Genomic DNA, 21045 nt, shown 5'->3' with positions numbered 1-21045 from the left:
GCGAAGGAGAAAAACCTCCCGAAGGACGAAGCATCCAAGAGAGAAAGACACAAGGAGGAACGAGGGAAAAAGGAAAAAAGGTTTAAAAAGATTCAATGCGCCACCGGCACAGCGGGCCGCCGCGAAGAAGTGAGCCGAAGGCGGAAGTCGAGGCCACGAGTCGCAGCGTAAAGACACGCGACGACGAGACACTCGCTTTCGGTCACCAGACAGGAGAAGCGAGAACAAGATGCTAACGCAGAGAGCGAAAAGCTGCTCGTTTCCCTCTTCAAACCAGCTGAAAAAAGAAAGGTCGTTGGAAAAACCGGTCTTTTCCGTGCTGGAAACAAGCGAAGTTCTTCGCCTCCCGCAAGAGCTGCACAGACACCCTACGACATGAGCAGAAATGAAGAGCATGAGCGATATAGCGGGGCTGCATGAGCACCGGAAAACAGAGAGCCGTGGAGGAAAAACGATTTGTTTCCTCAGAAAGAAAAGGGAAAACGGAGAAGTGGAGAATCAAATTTTCCATCGGGTCCCACTCGTTCTCTTCCCGTTCCTGTGTCTGTTCTGTGCTTTCGATAGGCGGCAACCTGCAGCGAAGAAACGAGGAAACATGGTTTCGCTTTGGATTAAGAAGGCGAAGAGAGAGAAAGTGTGAGAAAGAAAGAGGACTGGGGGATTCGTTATATTCGCTTTGGTTTTCTCCTCGCTTCTTTTCGGGGGCAGACCTTTACCTCAGCCTGAACAACTTTTCTTGGCGCTTCCAGAGGAGAGGAAGAAAAACAAGAGACGATTGGGGCTATGCGTTTTGCATGGCTGAGAGAAGAGAGAAACACCGGCAAAAGTTTGTCTTTGCGTTTCCGGTGAAAGCGGTAGAAACTGAGGAAAAGCCTGCAGATGGGGCAAAAGGTCGAGTAGACGAAAAAGAGCAGAAACCTGACGAGGGAGAAGAGCGCGGTGAATGCAGGTTCGGTCTAATATCGCGTTATACCGTATATAGATCATGCGACTTCTGGTACTTTGAGATCATACTAACGTCGAGAAGGGAAGTGTGCTCCAAAGAAAAGTGACGTTTAGCCGGGAAGTTAGCGTCTAAAATATGAAACTGAGTATCACCTTAGATGCACAGATTTCCACACCAAAGCGGGGCTGCGCAAACTGCAACGGAGGTATACAGAGAGAGAGAGGAGACCGATAGAGACAGTGAGGGATTGCAAGACCGCTCGAAAAACAAAGAACAAGTTTAATATACATACACCTCTCTAGGCAGATTGACAGAGATATTAGCAGATCGATACACATAGAGAAACAAAGAGACATTTATCGATATAGAGGACGAGTCATTCGGTACACAAATACGTTACTTGATTACACGCGGATATTAGCACTTGGGAAGCGTCTCACGTAGTCTGTATCCACGCTATGACCAACTTCTGGAAGTCTCATGAAAGTGCTGTAAAAGACCAGGAAGACAGAACAACAGGAACGCCCTGCCTCTTGTCCAGGTCCAGTCGCTGGGACCACCAAAGTTGCATGCTTTGCGAGATTGAGCCTTCCTCACAGAAAGGACAAGAAGGTATCTCCAAAAGCCTTGAGGCAGGCAGTCAGGAAAAAGTGGTTGGAACCAGAACGGAACAAGCAGCCAGAGAGACCACCGAGAAGTAGTCGAAGTATCGGCGCTTCCTCAGCGGAGACGTCGTCACGTTGCACCCTTTTTCTTTCTCTGTAACCAGGTTCTTCTCTTCTTTTTCTGCTTTCGGCCTTATCTGCATCCTGTTGTTGAAACATCCCACGCCCTCCACATTTATTGGAAAACGTATCTGCATACTCATGGTTCGGATCGTCTCTCCTTTAGTAGGTCGAGATATCTCCTGCCCATATACAGACTTCTTTTCAAGTCTCTATCTGTGCGCATAGAGAGAATACGTATGTGTGTATAAATGTATGTATGTCCGTGGATTTCTCTCTCAACATGGAATATGTACATGTCCATCTCTGTGTAGTTACCGACATACACATGTAAAAATGTAGAGTTATATGTACGCATCGCTCTGTCTGTATATGTATATCTCCATGCCTCGGTGTACACGCCTATATATCTCTTTCGTTTATTTTTTCTCTCAAACTTGCGCTGACTCTCTCTCTGTAGGCTCCTTCGTCATGCGCTCGCAGTCTCGGCCTCTTTTCTTGTCGGAAAATAGCGAATGTGTGTGCACTCCCTTTGGCCACTCGCCGCGGAATCCGTTCTTTCTCTCTCCGTGAGTGTTGGGGAGTTGTCGTCCCCTTTCATAGTTGTCTCACTGTGGGCATGCAACTCTCTTGGAACAGAAGCCCGAACCTCTTTTCTGCCTCCTCACGCCGTGCAGAGACCGCCAGTGTCTCTCGCACGCTCCTCTGTCTCTACACCCCCGCCTCGCCGTGGTGAGTTTGTGGGGGATTCGGCCTTCTCTGCATACCCGCGACTCTCCCGTGGGTGAAAAAAGCCAGGCCAGGAAAGATGTCGACAGACGCGCTGCAGTTGCCGCATGCAACAGGTGATGTGGGCCTCTCGTGCTCTGCTATGAAACAGAAAAAGCGAAACGCGAGCTTGCTGTCGACCTCTCTCCAAGCAGCAGAGTGTACGGTGACTGAATCCGCGAAGAACAGACATACCTCTTTACAGTCTCTACAAGTTGGACGATAAAGACTTGGGTGACACACATATGCTCATGTATGTTCGTTACCAGTTTTCTACAAGGAGGAAGATACCCCCTTGGGTGACACACATATGCACAGATAGGGCAGAGCTTTTGTCGACCCGGAGACGTCGTGCGTGGGTGGTGCACACCGAAGAACTTTTCCTTACCTTTATACGAATTTGTACGTCTATCTCAAAAGACGCATGCATAGAAAAGTATATACAAATATATACAAGAATGTAGCAAGCATGAATATATACATATTTATATATGCATATATAGATATATATATGTATTGGCGTCTGTAGAAAGAGAGAGATGCGGGACGCTGCCGTATGCAATCTGCTCTTTTTGCATGCGTTTTTTTTCGCGGAAAAGTGACCACCGCTTGTTTTCTTTCCTTTCGCGTTGTCTCGCTTTTCGCCCCTTTTCCGAGAGATCTTTTCTCCTCTTTTTATCGAAAGCACGCTTTTCAAAAATGCTGCGGCTTCGCTGCTCCTCTCAAATTCAAAAAGGGCGGCTCTTTTTTTCAGGTTTTTATAGGCGTTGCCGCCGCAAGTCGTTGAGTGTCAGCGCTCTTGTGAAACTCCAGAGTTACTGACACCTGTTTTCTCGCCTTCTCCTTCCTTAAAAGAGACAGGGGAAACAGTTCTTTTGCTTTCACCCTTTTCGTCCTTCGCTTTTCTTCCTCTTTCCTTTCTCCCTAGCCGCCTGGCTCCGTCGTCTGTCTCGCGTCTCGCCTCCCAAAATTCTACAGGCAGAATGCTTGCGCCTGGTCTATTGAAATGCAGGCAACCGTGTTGCAGCTTTTGCTCGTTCTCGTTCCTTCTTCTGTGCTGTCTCAGATGAGAATGAAATGAGATCGACTTGACGATGTGCCTTTTCTGCGGAAACATGCAGGGTGGAACGCCGTCTTCGTCTGTATGTACACCTTGCTCTTCTCCGCACTCGCCCCCCCGCCTCATTTCTTCCGTTTTGTCTCCGTTTTGTCTCCGATATCGGAGCACACGGCCCGCCAACGTCCTGTTTCTCCTCGTCGCGCTTCTGTGCCTCTCACCTGGACCCTTCCTTCCCTTTTTTCACTGCCGCTCGCCCACTTCACTCGGACACGTGGACGACGCGTTGCCTGGCCTCTCGACGCCCTCTCGGGCGTCTTCAGGTGTAGCTACAGCGGAACAGATCGCGTTTGACGGAGGAGACCATTCCCGAGGAGCTGAGGACTCCTTCATTTTCATTCCCGACGACGTGGACGACGAGTTCGAATTCTCGGAGTTTTATCCGGAAACAAAACTTCCAGAGAAAAAGGACGGGAAACCAAGGGACGCCGGCAGTCTCTCTGAACAACTCGCCGACGCACCCTTCTCCTGGTCTTCTCTGGTAAGGGAAGGAAAAGAGAGACAGAAGGGAAACAGACGGCCAGCAAGAGGACGCAGAAAGAGCGGAAACAAAGGAAAAGTAAAAGAGGAGGGGAGAAGACACGCGATGAGAGTTCACATATCTGACAGTGCTTGCGCTCTGTCAGTGCGGAATGATCCAACACCTCCAAGCACAACTTCTACCAGTCGCGTGAATCACATAAGCTCCAAAGATACTGGATGCACGGAATGAGATTACAATATAGTCGATATATATATATATATGTATATTGATATGCCTGAGCTTTGTCTTGCTGTATTTGAATTCATCTGTTTCTACGTATTCCATGCGGCGGACTCGATTCAGTCGGTGTGTGGATCTGCGCATACAAATCGCCACTAACGATGTGTTTCTTGATAAACGGCAGAATTCTCACCGCATGCGTGCAAATGAAACTCAGTGCAGCCGTATCTATCTACATCTATCTATGTGTCTCTAAATCTGTCGTCTAGATCTGTATGTTTGTATTTATACGTAAGCCTGTATTTGGATCAGCTGGATATGAGTCAACACCACATCTGGAAACAAGAAATGCGACAAGTTGCCGTTGTGGATCAGACGCTGGTCTTTTCAGCCTGAATCGTTTGGGGTGTCGAAGGTCGCCCCAGAACGCACACAGGCAGACAGCCAGTGTCAAGTTCCGTCCCTGTCGTGCGTGCCCGTGGGCAGTTTCCTTCGCGCATCTCGCCACTTGCTTCGGTGCTGCCTTCTCTGTTTCTTACGTTTGCGTTCAAAGACGCCTCGCTACGTTCGCTGTACAGACACCCTGGACACAAGCTCTTCTTCTTTTGCCCACCGTCCTTCTGCTTTTCCTCGGCGTCGCCTGGCACGTGTACGGCGCGAGCATCACGGCCTTCTACGCGCGCTACCCGGCGACGCCCAGCTCGATCGAGTGATTTCTCTTCGTTTCCGTGTATCCTTGGGTATTTGGGCGTTCCGCTCTACGTGCATGCATGCACGTGTAAACCGAAACAGCTGGTTCCACGCAAAACTCTTGCGGCAACCGGAGACCCTCCCACGCGATATTCTCTCCTTACTCCAATCTGTATCCAGACAAACATATATATATATATATATATATATATATATATATGTTCACATGCGTACAAAGAAGCGAGCATTTGCCTGAAACGATAGGGATGTGTTTGTGGGGAAGTTTGTACAGAGGTTGCAGGTGGATTGCGAGCTGGGGTGTGTATCCTTTCTCGGTAATTCCTGCAATGAAGAAGAGTTAGGTGCTCGCCGTTCGCCCCTGGGACTGTGTTTGAAAGAAAAGGACACGCAAGTACGGCGCCTCTTCGCGGGACGTTGCAAGCGCGAGACAGCAAGGTGAGTTCGTGTCTGTCGACCTTTACGTGTCTCCGACGGTTTCTCGTCATTTCTGTGTCTCTCTCCCCCTCTCGCCACGTGCCGCCCTCTATTTTGGTCCCAATTCATGTCCTCTCCAGCTGCCTTTACAACATCTGTGGCATCTATTCAGCTCTCACGGCGTCTACCCCTCTTCATCTGTACAGCCGCATCTATATATGCATATATGAGTGGGCTATACATATATATATATATATATATATGCGCATATCTAATATATGCGTATAGAGATACATGCATACGTAAATACACGTATGCGTGCATATGTCTGCAGAGCGCATTCGTCCTTTGTTCTTCTTTCCGCCCTCACTAAAGGTTTGCATCTCCATCGCTGTTCATTGACCCATGTGGCGACGCAGCTCGTTGAAGAGCACACTGGCAGAATGTGCGTTCCGTTTTCTGCATTCGCCCTTTCGTTCTCCATCCTGTGTTGCATGCACTCCCAGAGCCGTTTTCGCGTTCTTTTCGCGCTCGAGATTTATCTCGCTCCTTCTCTTTTCCTACCCCCTCGTCACCCCCCTAGACACCCCGCAGACTTACAATCCCCTTTGGCACAGACGCAGGACTGCCTCTCTTGTTTGGCGTCACTTCTTCGCGCGGCCGTCTCTCGCCATGTGGAGTCGCGCGTGTCTCTCGCCTGTATCGTGTTGCTGCTTCGTCACGCGTTCTTCCCCTGTAGACCTTCTTCGGTGTGTGTGGGGGGTTCTCGCGGCTTTGCATGTGCTTCTCCGTTTTGGTTCTCTGTGTTACCCGCCCTTTAGGAGAGCGACAGAGAAATGCGAGAGAGACGCCGGCTGCTGTCTCGCGTCCGAAAACACATGCTTCCCTCGTCGGCTGGAGTGTCTGTACACCCCGGTGAGCCAGACGTGCTCGCGGTCGTGCGGTCGGCCTTCGCCTTCTTCGCAAAGCCTTTTGCCGCGCTCCCCGACTGTGCAAAGAAGGCGAGAGAAGGAGAAAGGGGCGAAAATGAAGCCGCGAAGCGCTGGCAATAACCCTGAAGCTCTGTCCGCCCCGAACGCACGCGCGCATGCGGAGGCCTCACGGGCGGAACCTGAGAGCGAAGGTGGATATTCCGAGGGCGCCTACGCGTCGCTTCGAGACGAAGGCGAGAGTGGCGAGGACAAGGCCTCGCTGCGAGAAACGAACGCGGGGCAAGGCACGCTAAAGCTTCCCCCTCGCGGAACCCTTGGAGAGAAACCGTCGAATCCAGAAGCGTTTCCTGCTCCTCCCGTTCCTTCTTCGTCTTCCACTTCTGTCTCGTCTTCGCTCGCTGCTTCTTCTCTTCCGCCTTCGGCCTCGCTGTCTGTGCGGCCGGTCTCAGTGCGGCCTGCAGACCCCCCAGCGACTGCATGCAGCAAGTCTTCAGCTCGGCCCCCGGCGAGGGTGTCCCGCCGTCGCGGAGACAACCCGCAGTCTCGGCGGCCGTCGCATGCACATGCGCCTCCTCCACCTCGGGGTGGTCGCAGGCGACTCCGCAGGGATACAGACGAGGCAAGATACATTCGGCTGTCTCGCGAGGGTTCGCTCGCTCGGTTCAGCAGTTCGCTGCGTCTGGGGCTTCTGCGGAGTGGTCTGCCGGTGAAGATTGCGCTGGAATCTTCCGAGGTTGCCTCTCTGCAGCTGCCTGCGCCGCTCTTTCTCTTTCTCCCTCGGTCCTCGTACCTTCCGCAGATCGTGAGCGAATGCGTCAGTCGCTTTCGCTTCTTTCTCCGCCCCACACAGAGCCCCGGAGTCCCTGGCCCCGCGCGGGCGCCATCGCCCTGCTTCTCCTTTCTGGGCTCTCCACTGGACTGGAGACTGCCGCTGGGTGTCTCCTTCGACCTCTTCACAGCGTGTCAGCTGTCGCCTGCGGGGCCTAGTTCGCCCTGGCTGGGCGCCCAGGGAGACAGTCTCTCCCGAGGCGCAAGGAGACAGGCCGCAGACGCCAGAGACGCCGGGAGCGAAGGCGCAGGGGGAGAACCTTCTGGCCGCTCGGCGGGGCTCGCCAACGCGAGAGGGGCAAACGGGGAAGGCAAGGGCGGGAGGCCGCGCGACTTGAGGACGAGGCAGGGGACCGGACGACCGTCTCTGCGAAGGAACAGAGGGAATTCGACCGAGACGGAGGCAGGAGAACTGATCGCTGTGTGCCCGCCGGAAGCGTGTGGGGCGTCGGTCCCCCTTCCCTGGCCCCTAACGTTTCACTTCCACTCCTCGCCCGCCACTCTCTCTCGGCCCCCCATCGCGCTTCCAGCCGCTCGCAGCTTGCACGGCGACGCAGGCGAACGCGAGACGAGGGCCGGAAGCGAGTCCGCAAGTGCTTCGCGACCGAACGCGAGTTCGGCGTCGCAAAGCGAACAGGTCAAAGGCGGAGGCGGCTTCGTGGACCGAAGCGAAGAAGAGAAAGGGGGCGGAGCTGCTGGCCATGCAGCGGAGCGCGGCCCGACCCCGTCTCTTCTTCTGCCTCCAGCGGCGACGCCTTACGAAGGGTGGGCTGCGTTCGAGTCTCTGTTCCTCAACAACCTGCGCCAGGCGTCCTACTTGCTTACGGGGTCGGCCGCGGCCTTCCATCACCTCTCAAAGGCAGACGAACTCGCGCTTCTCGCCGCCTTTCGAACTGCCGACTTGGCTGCGTATCTCGAGGCCGTCGCACCTCTGGAGGGGGGTGAGCCGGAGCGCCGCCCCGGGCACCCTGGCCCGCGCGCGAGATCCCGGGCGGCGCGAGGTTGGGCTCCACCTGTGGACGGAGTGGGAGACTGGTGGCGAGAAGGCAGAACGAAGGCCTGCAGACCCGACCAGGGCACAGTTCACCGGCTTCCTGTGCGTTTGCACTTTGTCACCCGAGGCGTCCTGGGACGAAGGGAGACGGAGAGTGGAGACGCGGCTCGGGGCGCGGAAGAAGCGGAGGAAAGTGGTGGCGAAGGAAGGCGATGGGGGCGTGCGTCGACGCAAACGTTGGGCTCAAAGAAACAGGCAGTGCCTTTGCTGATGTCGATGCTCACGGCGGTGCCGGTCTTCTCCGCAGCTGAGACAGAGGCCAGCGCCCGCGTGCATGCGCGAGGCCTGGCAGGTTCAGGTGGGGGCGATGGAAAGAGCGACGACGGCTCTGGGGACGGGGCTGCCGCGGGGCTGTGTGAAAGTGACTCTGGGCGGCTGTCGTCTCGATCTGAAGGAGAAAGGAAAGGAGGTCGGGAGACAACGCATGCAGAAGACAGACCGCGGAGTCAGAGCACCAGCGAGACAGATCCGCTTCCGTCCGGGAACTCTGCTCCTTCGAAACGAGATGACATCGCGAGCGCCTTCCCAGGCTCGGCGCGCCGTGCACGCAGCGCGGATTCCGAGGCAGGCGCGTTCTACACTCTCGGTGACCTCCTTCACTCGACGTTGCAGCAACTGTTTCCCAGGAAGACTTGGCGCCGAGTGCGGACTGGAGCCGGGCGCACGCGCCTGGACTCCGGGTCCGTGGCGGCAACGCGAAGGCAGGCACACGACCCCCCAATGGAGGGGCGAGGAGACAGAACGCGCGTTCTCGCGGCGTCGCTTCCGTCTTCCAGAGTGGGAGGCAGGGAAGACGAAGGACAGAAAAGAGAGAGCGCCGAGGAAGGCTGGTTCTCTGGCAGTGAAGAAGGCGACGCTTCCGACAGGAGCGAGGACTGCGATCTCTCCACCGCGTCGGACGACGACTGGGAGGATGACAGCGAGGGGCTGAGCACAGAGGGGGAGATTGTCTCCGTTCGACCGCTGTATCGCTCTCGAGGCTGTCGCGTCCTCGTTCAAGGCGTTGAACCGTTGCTCGAGACGCCGCTCTATTGGCTCTGGAAAAATGCGTCGTGTATGGATTTGTTTCTTCATGTCGTTGTTGTGCTTCCTCCCACTGTCACCCCTCGCCTCATTTGCGACACTCCCGCGTAACGCGCGTCGCTGCGCCCATCGAAGCGCGCCGAACTCTCACCTGCGCTGCACACCCGCTTCAAAGATCCACGTAGAAGCGCCCTGCATGCACGTGTGGTGTGCTTTTGCGTGCGAATCGGTACATACACGCACCGCTCTTGTAAAAAAGCTCCAGGTATGTGCTTCCACGTGCATGGGCGTATTCCGACTACAATCGTATACAGTGCATCTACGTATATTGGTCCTCCTGTCTCCGGTATACAGTTGTGCGTGTGTGGGAGCGGCAGTTTCGGAATCCTTTTCCGGGAAAACGAAAAAGAGGCAAAATGCGCTTCGAACGAGAAGCAAACGCAGCGAGACACCTCTCTCTGGCCCACCGCCGGCAACCCCTTCCCACTGGTAGAATACCCTTTCTGTATAGGTGGTCTCGACACACGCGTGGAGTGAACACGGACCGAACGAACAAAACGTCTCAGTGTCGCTTTCCGCGATTTCTCGCGCGCATCCCTCCGGACACACACGAGCAGCGGCCTGTTGCGCGTGCGCGTTTGTCCAGAGGCGTTTTTGTCACGTTTCAAACGTACGCAGGAATAGCTGCTTTAGCGTTTCGCCCTCCCATTCCCCATAGCTGTCGGGGCGTCTCCATTCTCCGAGCAAGGATTCCTCTGAGACCACAGACTGGGAATTCGTGGAAGAAAGGCGGGGAGGCGTCAGAGTTGAGAGACCAGGGAGAGGAGACAGTGGGATCTGCGTGGCGCTTGGTGGCTGATCGTACTTCTCTACAGTTGCTGAGAGAGTCCGAGAGGTTCAGAACGCAGTGAGGAACGCTAAACGTCTAGCAGTTCCGTCCAAAAGACGCTCTACTGCGCATCCGCAGTGGCAAGTCTCTGGCGGGGCATCTGTGGAAGAGCAGGCGCTTTGCACCGCTTTTCCACAGCGTGGGGGAGAACCGTAAAACCAAGCTGAGACGTGGCCGAGCGCGCATGTATGCAAGCTGTTGAAGATTTTTCTCTCGCTTCGCCAGAGCAACGTTTATGACTGGCGACCGCGTTCCGCGCTGAGGAACCCGCACGCATGCGATTTCGCTCGCCTTGCAGACATCAGTTTTCGCAATTTATTAAAGCGTCTTCAAAACTCGTGACAGTGGAAGAATCCCCCGAGGACGGCACACGCTCCGAGGCCGAGGATCACGGCTGACAAAGTTCGCCCTCTGAAGCATGGCGGGTTTTTGGATGCAGCGAAGGCCATCTAGCTACGTTCGCTTCACGACGTCGCGGAAAAAAAGTCTCACTGCAGTGAGTCTCATCACCTGCGTTAGCGCAAATCGAGGGCGCTTTTCCGGCCGCCGCTCCGCGCGAGGCTGCACGTGCCTCGAGACGAGGGGACAATCCGGTTCGTACCGGCACATACACCGTGGGGTAGGAAAACTACAAGAACCGGCCTCACCCCTGTCTAGCACAGCCCCCTGCCGATCCCGGCCCTGCTCCGTGCGACAAAACCCTCGGTGAAGTCTCACACCTTGTGCCGCCTGGTCTCAGGCGCCGAGAGAATCAAAATCAAGACTAGGACAGCGTTTAACGCCCAGCGAAAACAGTTCACCGCTGCCTACAGATTCTGTGCTACATTATCCCTGTCCTGCGCAGCAGGAGTCGGGGCGCCACAGGCCACGTGCTGTCATGCCCGTTTGTGGATGCCCCTCAATCCCTTATCCTTCTCCTCCAACTTGAAGGCGGGGAGCGCGACGCGCCCGCTCTCGTCCTTCGGGTACGCGAATTCGTGGCCTTGCCGGCTCTCGGACTCCCGAGCCTTCCACTCGAATAAAGTTTCGTTTCCGTCGGGCTGCAGGCAGGCAAAGAAACCGGTGTGAGTGGGTGTTGAACTGCACATCGAGCAGCTGACGATTTCGCAGAGGGTACGCACAGCGCGAATTTTTGCGGGGCATCCAGGTGGAGACGGTTAGCTGGGTTAGACGCAGCGAAAGCCTGAAGACGCATCAACGATGTGAGCAAGTTATTTCGCAGAGCGATTCTACAAGCGAGCCTCCCCGAGGAAACATCGAACAAGACGAAGCGTTAATCGGCAAAAAAGTGCGGGAGGTAGCCAGCTTCTCTAGGATCTGTTCGTTTCTGAACTTACTTTTCTCCCCTTGGACGACTCCGTTGGGTGTGGAGGGGCGTACGGGAACGTCGGCAGAGGAATTTTCCCCGATTCCTCGTCTTCGGTTCTTCTCTTCGTTGCAGTGTAGCTGGAAAGATCCCGCTTCGCCAGCATGTCAGCAAACAGGCGCCCATCCACCTTTTCGCTTCTGAAAATATCTCCACAGTCCATGCAGAAGGTGTCGACTGTGGGACCAGGAGTCCCCGGCATCATGTCATAGTACCCCGCTGGGTAATAAGAACCCGCGTCCCCATGGAGCAGCGATCCAGCTGCATCTCCGCCCTGGGAGAGAAGAATGGCCGAGAGACAGCCGACTACAGTATCCATAAAGGGGATGGCGCAGTCCTCACAGAAGGCACAGTCTCCACAGCCTCGCATCTTTCGGCGCCGTCGTCGTCTGGTGGCAGCAGAGCGCGGATCCACGTTCTGAGGACAACCGAAAGCGCACAAACGAGCCAGCAGGCACGACCTGAAACTCACGTGGACCGTCGCGTGCTAGCCTTTCCAGCGACAAAGCATATTTTCGCAGGCGGTACATCGCCATCCCCGCGGGCAGGCTACGCTACGTCGAGGGGTGCCTGCAGAAAGAAACGCGTGGCATCGGCTTCGCTTTCAGGCACACACACAAAAAGCGAGGAGGGTGCTGTGCATCTGGTCTCTGCCCTCCCCGTCAACCCTGCGTCGCGCCGGACGCGCGCGTGCGCGGCTCGTCTTCCCTGCAGAAGTGTGCATCGCTCGAGAGTCTGTGTTGGGGTGCGAGGTGGACCGGCCGCTGTGAAAGCCTTCAACGAGCCGAGGCTGGTTGACTCGTGAGGCCCGACACTGATCGAGGTCGCCAGCGCGCCCAACAGTGTATGGCCTTGCCTCGGGGGCTCGGGAACGGGACCTGAATGGAACGTCGCTGAAGGAGGCAAGAGTTTCGTCTCCGAGAGAGTTTCTCGCCACACGTCTTTATACCACTCACCGGCTGTAGGTCGTACACGGGTCCTGGGACAGTGCACACCGAAGTGAAGTGATCCACTTCTCTCATGGGTAGCAGCCGGTCGGCTGAGAGTTCTGCGCAGTAGACAGAGGGGTTGCCTTTCACGATGTACGACCTCGAAAGTGTGGTTGTGCATCGAGGAGCAGGTGGAGCCTGGGAATTCACGGAAGCCGCCGCGACGTAGTGCTTCGTGACGGTCTCCGGCACCGTCAAAGGCCCCGTCCAAACAGTAGAGGTCGTGGGGATTCGAAGGTGGTTCTTCTCCCCCGCCGTCACCAGCGCTCCGTCAGCTTTACGGTACTCTGGCTTTTGCGCCGAAGGCTTCAAAAGCAGTTCGGCGTCTGCCGGGAGACTGCCGCCTGCCGGTGGGAGTTGCATAGACTGGAAGTTCGAAGCATCTACAAAGCAACTGGGTAGATGTCCTACAGATGCGAGAGGAGCGCCTGACGCGCCGTGGGGCGTAGCTGCCATCGCCGTCACCGGAGCAAACGCCGAGTGAGGCTGCGGCGCTCCGGTCCCGGGAGTTCCTGCTGGAGCCGTCGACGGCCGCAGACCCGCGTGGAGATGGCTAGCGGGTGCTGACATCCCTCGTCCCAGAGTGGATTCTTGCGCTACCCCTCTCATGAAGTCTGCCGGAAGCGACGTGGACTGAGTGAGAGAAAGCGGAGTCTCGCCCGCGGGAGGCGCGGCGCTAGGCGGCCCATTTTGGTTGCCAGCCGCCATGGTGTGTCGCGTCCACGCCGAAATTTTTTCGCGACCGAAGCAGCAGAAAGGCACCGAAAGACTCGAAGAACTGGTGCGCAGAAACAGTGAAGTCACGGGCACGGCCGGGGGGAAAAGGCCGCAAAAGATGCAACAGCAGAGAGTTCTGCCGGGGAGCTACACACTGGGCACAGCGGACGGGGATCGCTGTCGAGTGAAGAAGATATACAACAACTGGACTCTTTTAACGACAAATCCTGGAATGTCTGGTATGCTGCATTTGACGTGAATGAACCGCGACGATCCCACAACTGACCGCGACGGTCTGTGGAAGGAGTCGGAGAGAGAGAAAGCTAGTCGGTCTCGCAGAAACTGGCGTCACTTCAGCCAACCCGCATCGAAGTGTGACGCCGAAAAACGGCTTACCGGGGAACCAAACACACATCTGCTTCCTCGAAAGTGGTTCGAGACTATAAACCCCGTAACCCGTGAAATTCAGTCAGGAAACGTGCTGCTGACCTCTCTGTTCAAATCGCCCGTGTCCGCTGTTCCTCTCAAAAAGCGAGGACGATTTCTCATGCCGGTCCTCTCGCGCGCGCGTCGCCGCGCGCGACGTCGAGGCCACACTCCCGGACGACGTTTTTGCGCGGGGCGAACGTCGCGTGACGTCGATTCGTCGCGACGCTCGGCATAAAACGAAGGACCGCCGCAGCCGTAAACCACGTCCCAGCTTTCTCGTGGCAAGTGCTCATCTTCTCGGAGTTCGGGAAGACACGATTATGAATGTGCAGCGAGGCTACACAACAGATACCAGGCAACGTTCCTCGTGAGCTCCACAGCCCCGCTGAAAGAAACGGGATTTCGGTTAGCGTCACACACGTCGAAGCACGGTTGACGGTGCGGCAGCTCGGGCAGAATCGATACTCGTTTTAGTGGACGTAGGCATCATTCTTAACGCGTGTGTCCGAAGTTACGTAAAACCACGCAATGCCTGCTTCCGCACAAAAAACGCGTCCGCGCCGAGCGTGCTGCGGCTTAAAAGCGCCGTTGCGTCTCTTGGGTCGTCCAAACGCCTGCACTTTTCGCTCTTCGCGCGCGGTATGTGTCAGAGAGAGCAGAATCCAGGGGGTATAGAACGCGATTCAAACCTCTCCAGCACTCTCCAACCACTGTATAGCAACACAAAACCCATCGTCCTAGGTGAGGGCGTATTCGTTGTTTCAGCCCCCAACTGGACAACCTTTGTTGGTTTCGGGAACGGCCGGCATGGCTGACAAAGGCAGAGTTAGATGGGAACACTCCTTCGCGTTCCGGGCCTACACTGACTCTCAGCCCATTTGAGATTATCCTTCTCTGTCTTGTCTTCCATCGTGTTCTTCCTTCCGAGCCTACACGTACTCTCAGTTATTCTACGGTTGCGCTCTACGTAGACGCGTGGGATGCGGTTGTCACCTAACAACAGGTCAGAAGAGACAAATCTTTTGCGCTACTCGCCCGAGTCTGGCAAGGCTCAGTGGCATCACCGTCTCGTTCCCTTCGGGAACGTATCGCTTCCATGGCAACACTCCATGGACCTGTATATACGTGGTATTTCCTTTAGCGCCCGAGTCAGCGGAAAAGTGCGAACTACGATGGACAGCAGCGGGGCGTGACCCTGCTGTGTCAAGTCGAATCTGTGGTACCGCTGTCGAAATCCGAGGCTTATCTTCCACTGAAGTCGCATCTGTGCCCAGCAGGAACGTTCGCTCGATGATTGCGGGAGTCCCAGTCCTGTGTGGACAAGTCCCTCTGGATACTGAGTGCTCACCTCGCATCTGGAGTAAATGAGTGTCTGACCAGGCAACACGGCCCGTCTCACTACGCTCTCGAGCACACATTGTGTGCCTCTACGGCGGCGTTTTTTGTTGCCCACTGAGATTCTCGAAAATTTGTCGGTGTGGAACCCTCCGCTCAACCTCAGGGTGCCGACTGCATGTTCGTTGGCGTGTCTACGCGTCCAGAGCTGTAGCTTCCACAGACACCGTCCATACTGCCTCACCTTCGGTGTTCTTCTGAATCGTAGTCTTTCGCTTTTGACGGAAAGGAATGACCGGAATGCGCCGCCTTGGCTGAGCATCAGATCCGGCCCTGAGGCAGGTCCCGAACCGGAGTGCGCGGTTGCCTGTTTCTCTGCTATCTCCTTACGTTTTGGCAAACTCGACTGTTTGTTCATCTATTCCCCAACGCATACGCGTTTTTGCACAGGGCATTCACGCCCGTATCGCACGTGTTGCGAGGTCGCGAGTTTTTCCCTTTATTTCCTCCATCCACGACAGAGACATTTGCATCAGGCGCTTGAGAGATCGTTGGAAGCGCGTGGCACGGCCGCCGCCTCGTCAGTGTAGCACACGCGGAGGAGAAGGAGACTGATTGGGCCAATTCTGGAAAGGAATCGACTTCTTGTGTGTAAAAAGTGAGCATTGAATCCCGTCAGGACTCTCGTCCGTCTTTCCTTCCGGCCATTCCGTCGAATACGTGACCTGTCTCTCCTGTCCATTTGTCTGGGGAACACACCGACCGAAGACGGCGATGCATGTCGTCCACGACAGCGTTGCCGAGAGTCGCGTCCTGAGAGCAGCGACTGGTTTTTCACAACGCGCAAAAAGACACCCGTATGCGAACTGTTATTAGTCGGTTTTCTTTGCAGAAACGAAATCCGTTTCATTTCTCGGGAATTCGCGGCGTCTCCTTTCGTCCGGCGTCCTCTCTCGGGAGGGCGGGTGTCTTTTGGGATTGTCTAAGCAAGCCTGTTGCGTCCCCCCTCTCGGCCAAGTGTGAGAAGAGAGACGAGTTCCATTTCGTTATCCGTGAAGCAGGTGGGTGTTACGTTCCATTTCCCCCCAAGTCGTCATTCCCTTTGGGGGGAACACGTGGAGAAAGAGCCGTCAAAAGTGTGGCCTTGCGCAAAGCATCGACTCACAAGTGTGGTCGTTGTGCCGACGGTAGACCGTGCATGGTATTCCCACATCGACGACTCTCTCCTTCAGCCCCTACTCACTTGTTCCCTTCATGCAAAGGTTTTTTCCGAAGGGGAGACGGGGAAACTCTGGATGGCAGCAACGCGCTTCCCAACCACGGGCCCTGACTGTGTGCCGTGCAAGGCGACAGAGAGTGCCTGTCCACTCCCTCGACAGACGCTCTGTTTGTGAAGGCTTTCGACGAATGCTGCAGAGGGACCCCATCCACAGCATTCTTGGTTTTTCTGTACCGTTCCGAGAGAGCTGCTCCCGGGGCCTTGAGAGAGACCCGCTTTCCTGCGTTGATAGGACCGCCCGCAACGTACCTGTCGATCGGATTCGCAAAGTGGTTTCGGCGCTAGTTTCAAGCGGAGAGCCTCATGGGTTTGTGAGCGCCGGTGGGAAGTGTCTTGGGTAGGAGGCAGTCTTCTCTGCCTTTTCGGCAAAGCTGAACGCAAGATACCGGTTGGGCGACTCTCTAAAGATGGAGGGCCAAATCGAGGGTTTCGAGAGCGAGGACGAGGTGCGACCGCTGCTCATGCGCGGATCTGCCGCGTGCTCCTTCTCGGCTTCCACAGTCCCTTCGTCCCCGGCGTCGTCTGTGGGAACTCCAGATGTATCGACAGACAACCTTCCGTACAAAGGTAACTGGGAGGAACCGTGCTTTCCGAAAAACCGAGTGCAGTATCCGTCCCCTTCCGCTGTGGACAGTGCGCGCGGCCGCAAACCTCTGGATGTGGGAGACGACTTTGGAGAAAACACGTCGCTCCGGAGCCTCTTTGGAAAGTTCCGCGCCGCCGCACGCCGCGTTTTCCTCCATCCGGCGTCTCTCTCGCCGCTCCTCTTCCATCACTCGTATTTTCTCCCGCGAGGCGACACTGAACACGATCTGGGAGATCTGGTCCAGGTGCCGTCGTCGCGTTCCGCTCCACTGGCTGTGCCCGTCCCCTCCGGGCCCGCTTCGTGGCTGCCCTCAAACAAGCTGCTCCCAACCGACAGTTTGGTCGCGGGACTGACTCTCCGAGGCTGCGTGGGAGAAATGGCTGGGACATTCGCCGTCGCCTTCTTCGTGCATGCGGCGGCCCGCGCTGCGAGTCTGGGGTCAAACTCGGCCGGGGAAGGCGAGAACGGCCCAGAGGCGGTCTTTACTGGCTGGGGCCTCGCAGCACGGCTCGCGCTGCTCCTCTACGCGGTCGGGGCTGTCCTAGGTGAGAGTTGCGACGCTAGAACAGACGGCGACCAGCCCGTGCATGAGCTCTCAGCCAGAGAAAACCCCGGAAGAGACAGGAAAGCAGAGGGACACAGGAGGGGAGGCGCGCGGCTCAGTTCGGAGAGAAACGAGAGATGGAGAACGGCGGAACGGCGCAGCGGCTGGAACACGAAGAGGAGGGAAACTGGAGACGACGGAAGGAGGCGGTGCGAGAAGCACAGTGGAGGGTATCCATATCTACACGCAGAAATTCCGACATGCACACACGCCCAGGGCGCCGTGCTGTCGATGTCGGCGCGTGCTGTGTTACACACTGCTGCGTAGGTTGGCAGGTCTCCACGTTTCTCTGCTTCTCGATCTGTTCTTTCTGCAGGTTTCTTTTGCAACCCAGCCTTCCTCTATGCTGGGTACATCGCGCTCTCTCGCTCTTCACCTTCCTCGACTGGCAGTCGCTGCGACGTCTCGCGAATGAATTGCTTCTCTATCAACCTCCTCGTCTGTCTCCAATACCTCGCGGCAGGAGCCGGAGCATTCTTCGCTCTCTATGTCCTTCCCTTTGATCGCCAAAGCGCGGAGGCTGCAGCCAAGGAAGATCTCCTTTTCGGCCCTCACCTGGCTTGGCCAGCTCTCACCGAAGCTCTGGGCGCATGCCTCATGGTAAGAAAGAGGAGCACCCGTTCTGGAATCTTGGCTTCCACCAGCAGCTGCGTGCGCGGCGGCGTGAGAGTGTGCGTGTGCGGATGCCTGTGTTGAACCCAAAGGTAGCTCCAGCTCTCCGGGGCTCAGCTGTTGTGTATCTCGACGAAAACGATACGCCTCTCTCGTCGGCGTCTCGGGTATAGCGATATGTGCACGTCCTTGAGTAGAGGAGTCGAGAGAGAACCACGGAAGAGTCGCTCATTGCGCTTGCGAACTCCCACCCTAGGCTGGAGAGGCGGGGGGGGGGGGGGGGCTGCCGCGAGGAAGAACCGGTGAACTTGAGTTGCGGAGACCCGCGTAGTCTTACGGATGAGCTGTGGTTCTATTAGTCTTACATGTAAAAATACAGAATCTCGGATTCTACTTTTTTGGAGACGTCTGCGTTCTGTGTGTGTTTGTGGCGCCTACAGGGCGCAGCGGTTCTTCAGCTCATTGCGCTCTCCTCGTTTTTCCGAACTTCTCGCCAAGAGGTGTCTTCTCTAAACTCAAGCCGCCGCCGTGTCGACGGAGCGCCAGGCGACCACGTTGCTGCTTCTTCCGTGTCTTCTTCTCTGCGCCGCTCCTTTTTCTCCCGACCTTTCCTTTTTTCCGGAAAGAAGGAAGATCCCCTCGTCCCAGCGTCTGCGCCACAAAACAACCCTGGAAAGCCTCCAGCTTGGGCTGTGGCTCTTCCTTTTTTCCTGCTTCTTCTCGCGTTCTCTCTGCCTGCCTCTCGGTCGGCCTTCAATCCGGCTATCGCGTACACGTCGAACTGCGCTCGGCGAGAAGCCGCGAGTTTCTTTTTTGCCCAACGAGGATCTGGTGCGAGCTCAGAAACGCCGGGTCCGGTCACAGCCGTCTCGGCAACTGGCCGTCGGTCTCGAGGGGATGTGAGTGTTGTCCGCACACCTGGAGCAGACCCCCAGCAGGCGTCGCCCCGCGTGGCAGGGGCGAAGAACGAAGCGGGAAATACAGACGGCAGCACGCAGCTGGGGGGACTGTCTGTCGCGAGGGCAGAGAACGGAACGTTCATCGAGCTGGAGTCTTCCTCTTCTCCGGCAGAGACTGCGTCGCGACCGCCGGGTGTCGTCTCTTCTCGTGTGGTCTCTTCAAGCAACTCGTCCGCGCTTCCCTCAACCGCTGCCTCCTCTGTTCCTTCTCTTGCTTCTGCCTCCGCGGGTCCTCGCCTCCCTGGTGTGGTTGCGTTGTCTTTGCTCGACGTCGAGAGGGAGAAAAGGGAAGTAAAGAGAACAGGAGCGAGTGAGCAAGATGGTCAGTCACTTCCTGCAAGCGCGTCGGAATTCTTCGACGAGGAAAGTGAACAAGTCGGCGGCCTTCCCACGTTCCTGCTCCCACCAGGCATGCCAGAAAGAGAAGATGTCGAGGGAATCCAGATTTTAGACAGAGAAGAAGGAGACGGGGAGATTCTCTTCGAGTTCGATGAAGCCTGTGCCACTGCATCCCCGTGGTTCTCTTTCTTCCTCCTCTTCTCTGTTGCACCGTACTTTGGAGCCTTCGCTGCGGCTGTTTTGTGGAAGCGGTAAGCCCAAGAGGAACCCAATAAGAAACAAAGTTGTATCGAGTCCTGCATGCTTCGGTTTCTGCGCAAATATATTTGCGTAAAGATACATGCTGCGATACACACACGCATCAATATATATATATATATATATATATATATATATGCGAGCACCCAGTGTGCTTACACGTTTATGCGTAGACGTTGTGGGTCAAGAGGAACGAGCATTGGTGGGAAAGATAGGAAACGTGGCGCAGGGAGAAAAACTCACTCGAGACGGCTTCAAACAACGCAAGAAGCAATAAGCAGGAAACCGCACGTGTTGAAGCAATGGCAGCGAGGGCGCCGATGAGCGCATTTCTCTGTAAATCCATCGTGTGTTTCTGTTGTGTGCCGCTTTCTTGCCAGGTTCGGAAACATGGAGAAACACTCCTGGTTGCAGGCGAATGCGTCACTCAACAGCGGCTCATTCTGATGACACTGCTCAACACGATCTCGCCTCGCATGCATTCATCTTTTTCACGAGGCGGCGGTCTGTACGGGGTAGTGCCGTAACACGGTATTCATGAATGCATTGACATCTGGCCAGTCAGCTGGATGGGGAACTATACTTCTTTAAAAAAGGGAACGACTGGAGGCGTGCGATCCTTCCAGTGTAGTCACAATTCTGTCTTTTGCGCGGAATTGCATCGAGCGCAGATATACGGTTTTACTACATTAATCTGTCGCCATATATATGCATACATATATAAATACGCATATGTTTCTCTCGCAGAAATGCAATAGATATGTTGTATCCAGTATGTATATACATATATATATATATATAAATGAAGGAGCTTGTCTACGTACGGGGATGACTGTAGTGTGTCTTCGAGGAGAGAGTTCTGGGGCTCGCTTTGTGCGTGGTGTTCGGCAGGCATTTCGAAGGCACTGTTTTATCACGTCTGCAGAGTAGCCCAGAGTTCTCAGTTTTCTGAACACATAAGAGTACGTGTATACGCGTACAGGCGTGTACGTATATTTTTTAGATGGTTAGCTGTATACCCCGAGAAGGCTTTTTTCAGGGAGAATTCAGGTCGGGCGTTCAGAAGCGAGCAGCGAAAAAGTTTTTCTGTTGACTCTGCAGTGGACGCCTCGCAGTTTCGAGATGCATTTTGCTCCGCTGGGCAACGTGTTCGAGGGAGATGAATCCCGCTGAGCTCCCACATGCAGACTCCAGTCATATTTACAATGTTCCACATCGTGTGCAGGATACTTGTGTGCACGCAAACGCGACGTAGACAAATGCGGGTTTACGTGTGCGCGAGATGGAAGTGTATTGCAATCGTGTGTGGCGTTATAACGAAAGGTTTTCGGGCCCAGCTGTATATAACGCGTGGAATTGCTGTGCTGCCGAATTCGGCCCACGTCGGCCGAGAATGTGAGCAACGTCCAGTCAACTCCGCAAAACAGGAAGATAATGAATGACCTGAGTGGTGGAACTAGGC

At 55.6% G+C, this 21045-nt stretch overlaps 3 protein-coding genes across 3 annotated transcripts; 2 read left to right on the top strand and 1 right to left on the bottom strand.

The window, feature by feature from the left end:
* Positions 1 to 6410: 6410 nt before the first annotated feature.
* NCLIV_031260 (putative autophagy protein) lies at positions 6411 to 9332 on the top strand (the record flags this gene model as incomplete). Its single annotated transcript, XM_003883322.1, has 1 exon — positions 6411 to 9332. One exon carries the CDS (start codon positions 6411 to 6413, stop codon positions 9330 to 9332), a length of 2922 nt encoding a protein of 973 aa, XP_003883371.1.
* Positions 9333 to 10985: 1653 nt separating this feature from the next.
* NCLIV_031250 (putative mucin) lies at positions 10986 to 13173 on the bottom strand (the record flags this gene model as incomplete). The annotated part of the gene is made up of 3 exons (XM_003883321.1): positions 10986 to 11150; positions 11448 to 11894; positions 12433 to 13173. 3 exons carry the CDS (start codon positions 13171 to 13173, stop codon positions 10986 to 10988), a joined length of 1353 nt encoding a protein of 450 aa, XP_003883370.1.
* Positions 13174 to 16632: 3459 nt separating this feature from the next.
* Positions 16633 to 20030, top strand: NCLIV_031240 (conserved hypothetical protein; the record flags this gene model as incomplete). The annotated part of the gene is made up of 4 exons (XM_003883320.1): positions 16633 to 17356; positions 17732 to 18015; positions 18468 to 19576; positions 19964 to 20030. 4 exons carry the CDS (start codon positions 16633 to 16635, stop codon positions 20028 to 20030), a joined length of 2184 nt encoding a protein of 727 aa, XP_003883369.1.
* Between the last annotated feature and the right edge of the window lie 1015 nt (positions 20031 to 21045).

Source organism: Neospora caninum, chromosome VIII, assembly GCF_000208865.1.
Source record: "Neospora caninum Liverpool complete genome, chromosome VIII".
Classification (NCBI taxonomy): domain Eukaryota; phylum Apicomplexa; class Conoidasida; order Eucoccidiorida; family Sarcocystidae; genus Neospora; species Neospora caninum.
The sequence above is the reverse complement of the archived record's forward strand: the minus strand, read 5'-3'. Positions and strand labels throughout refer to the sequence as shown.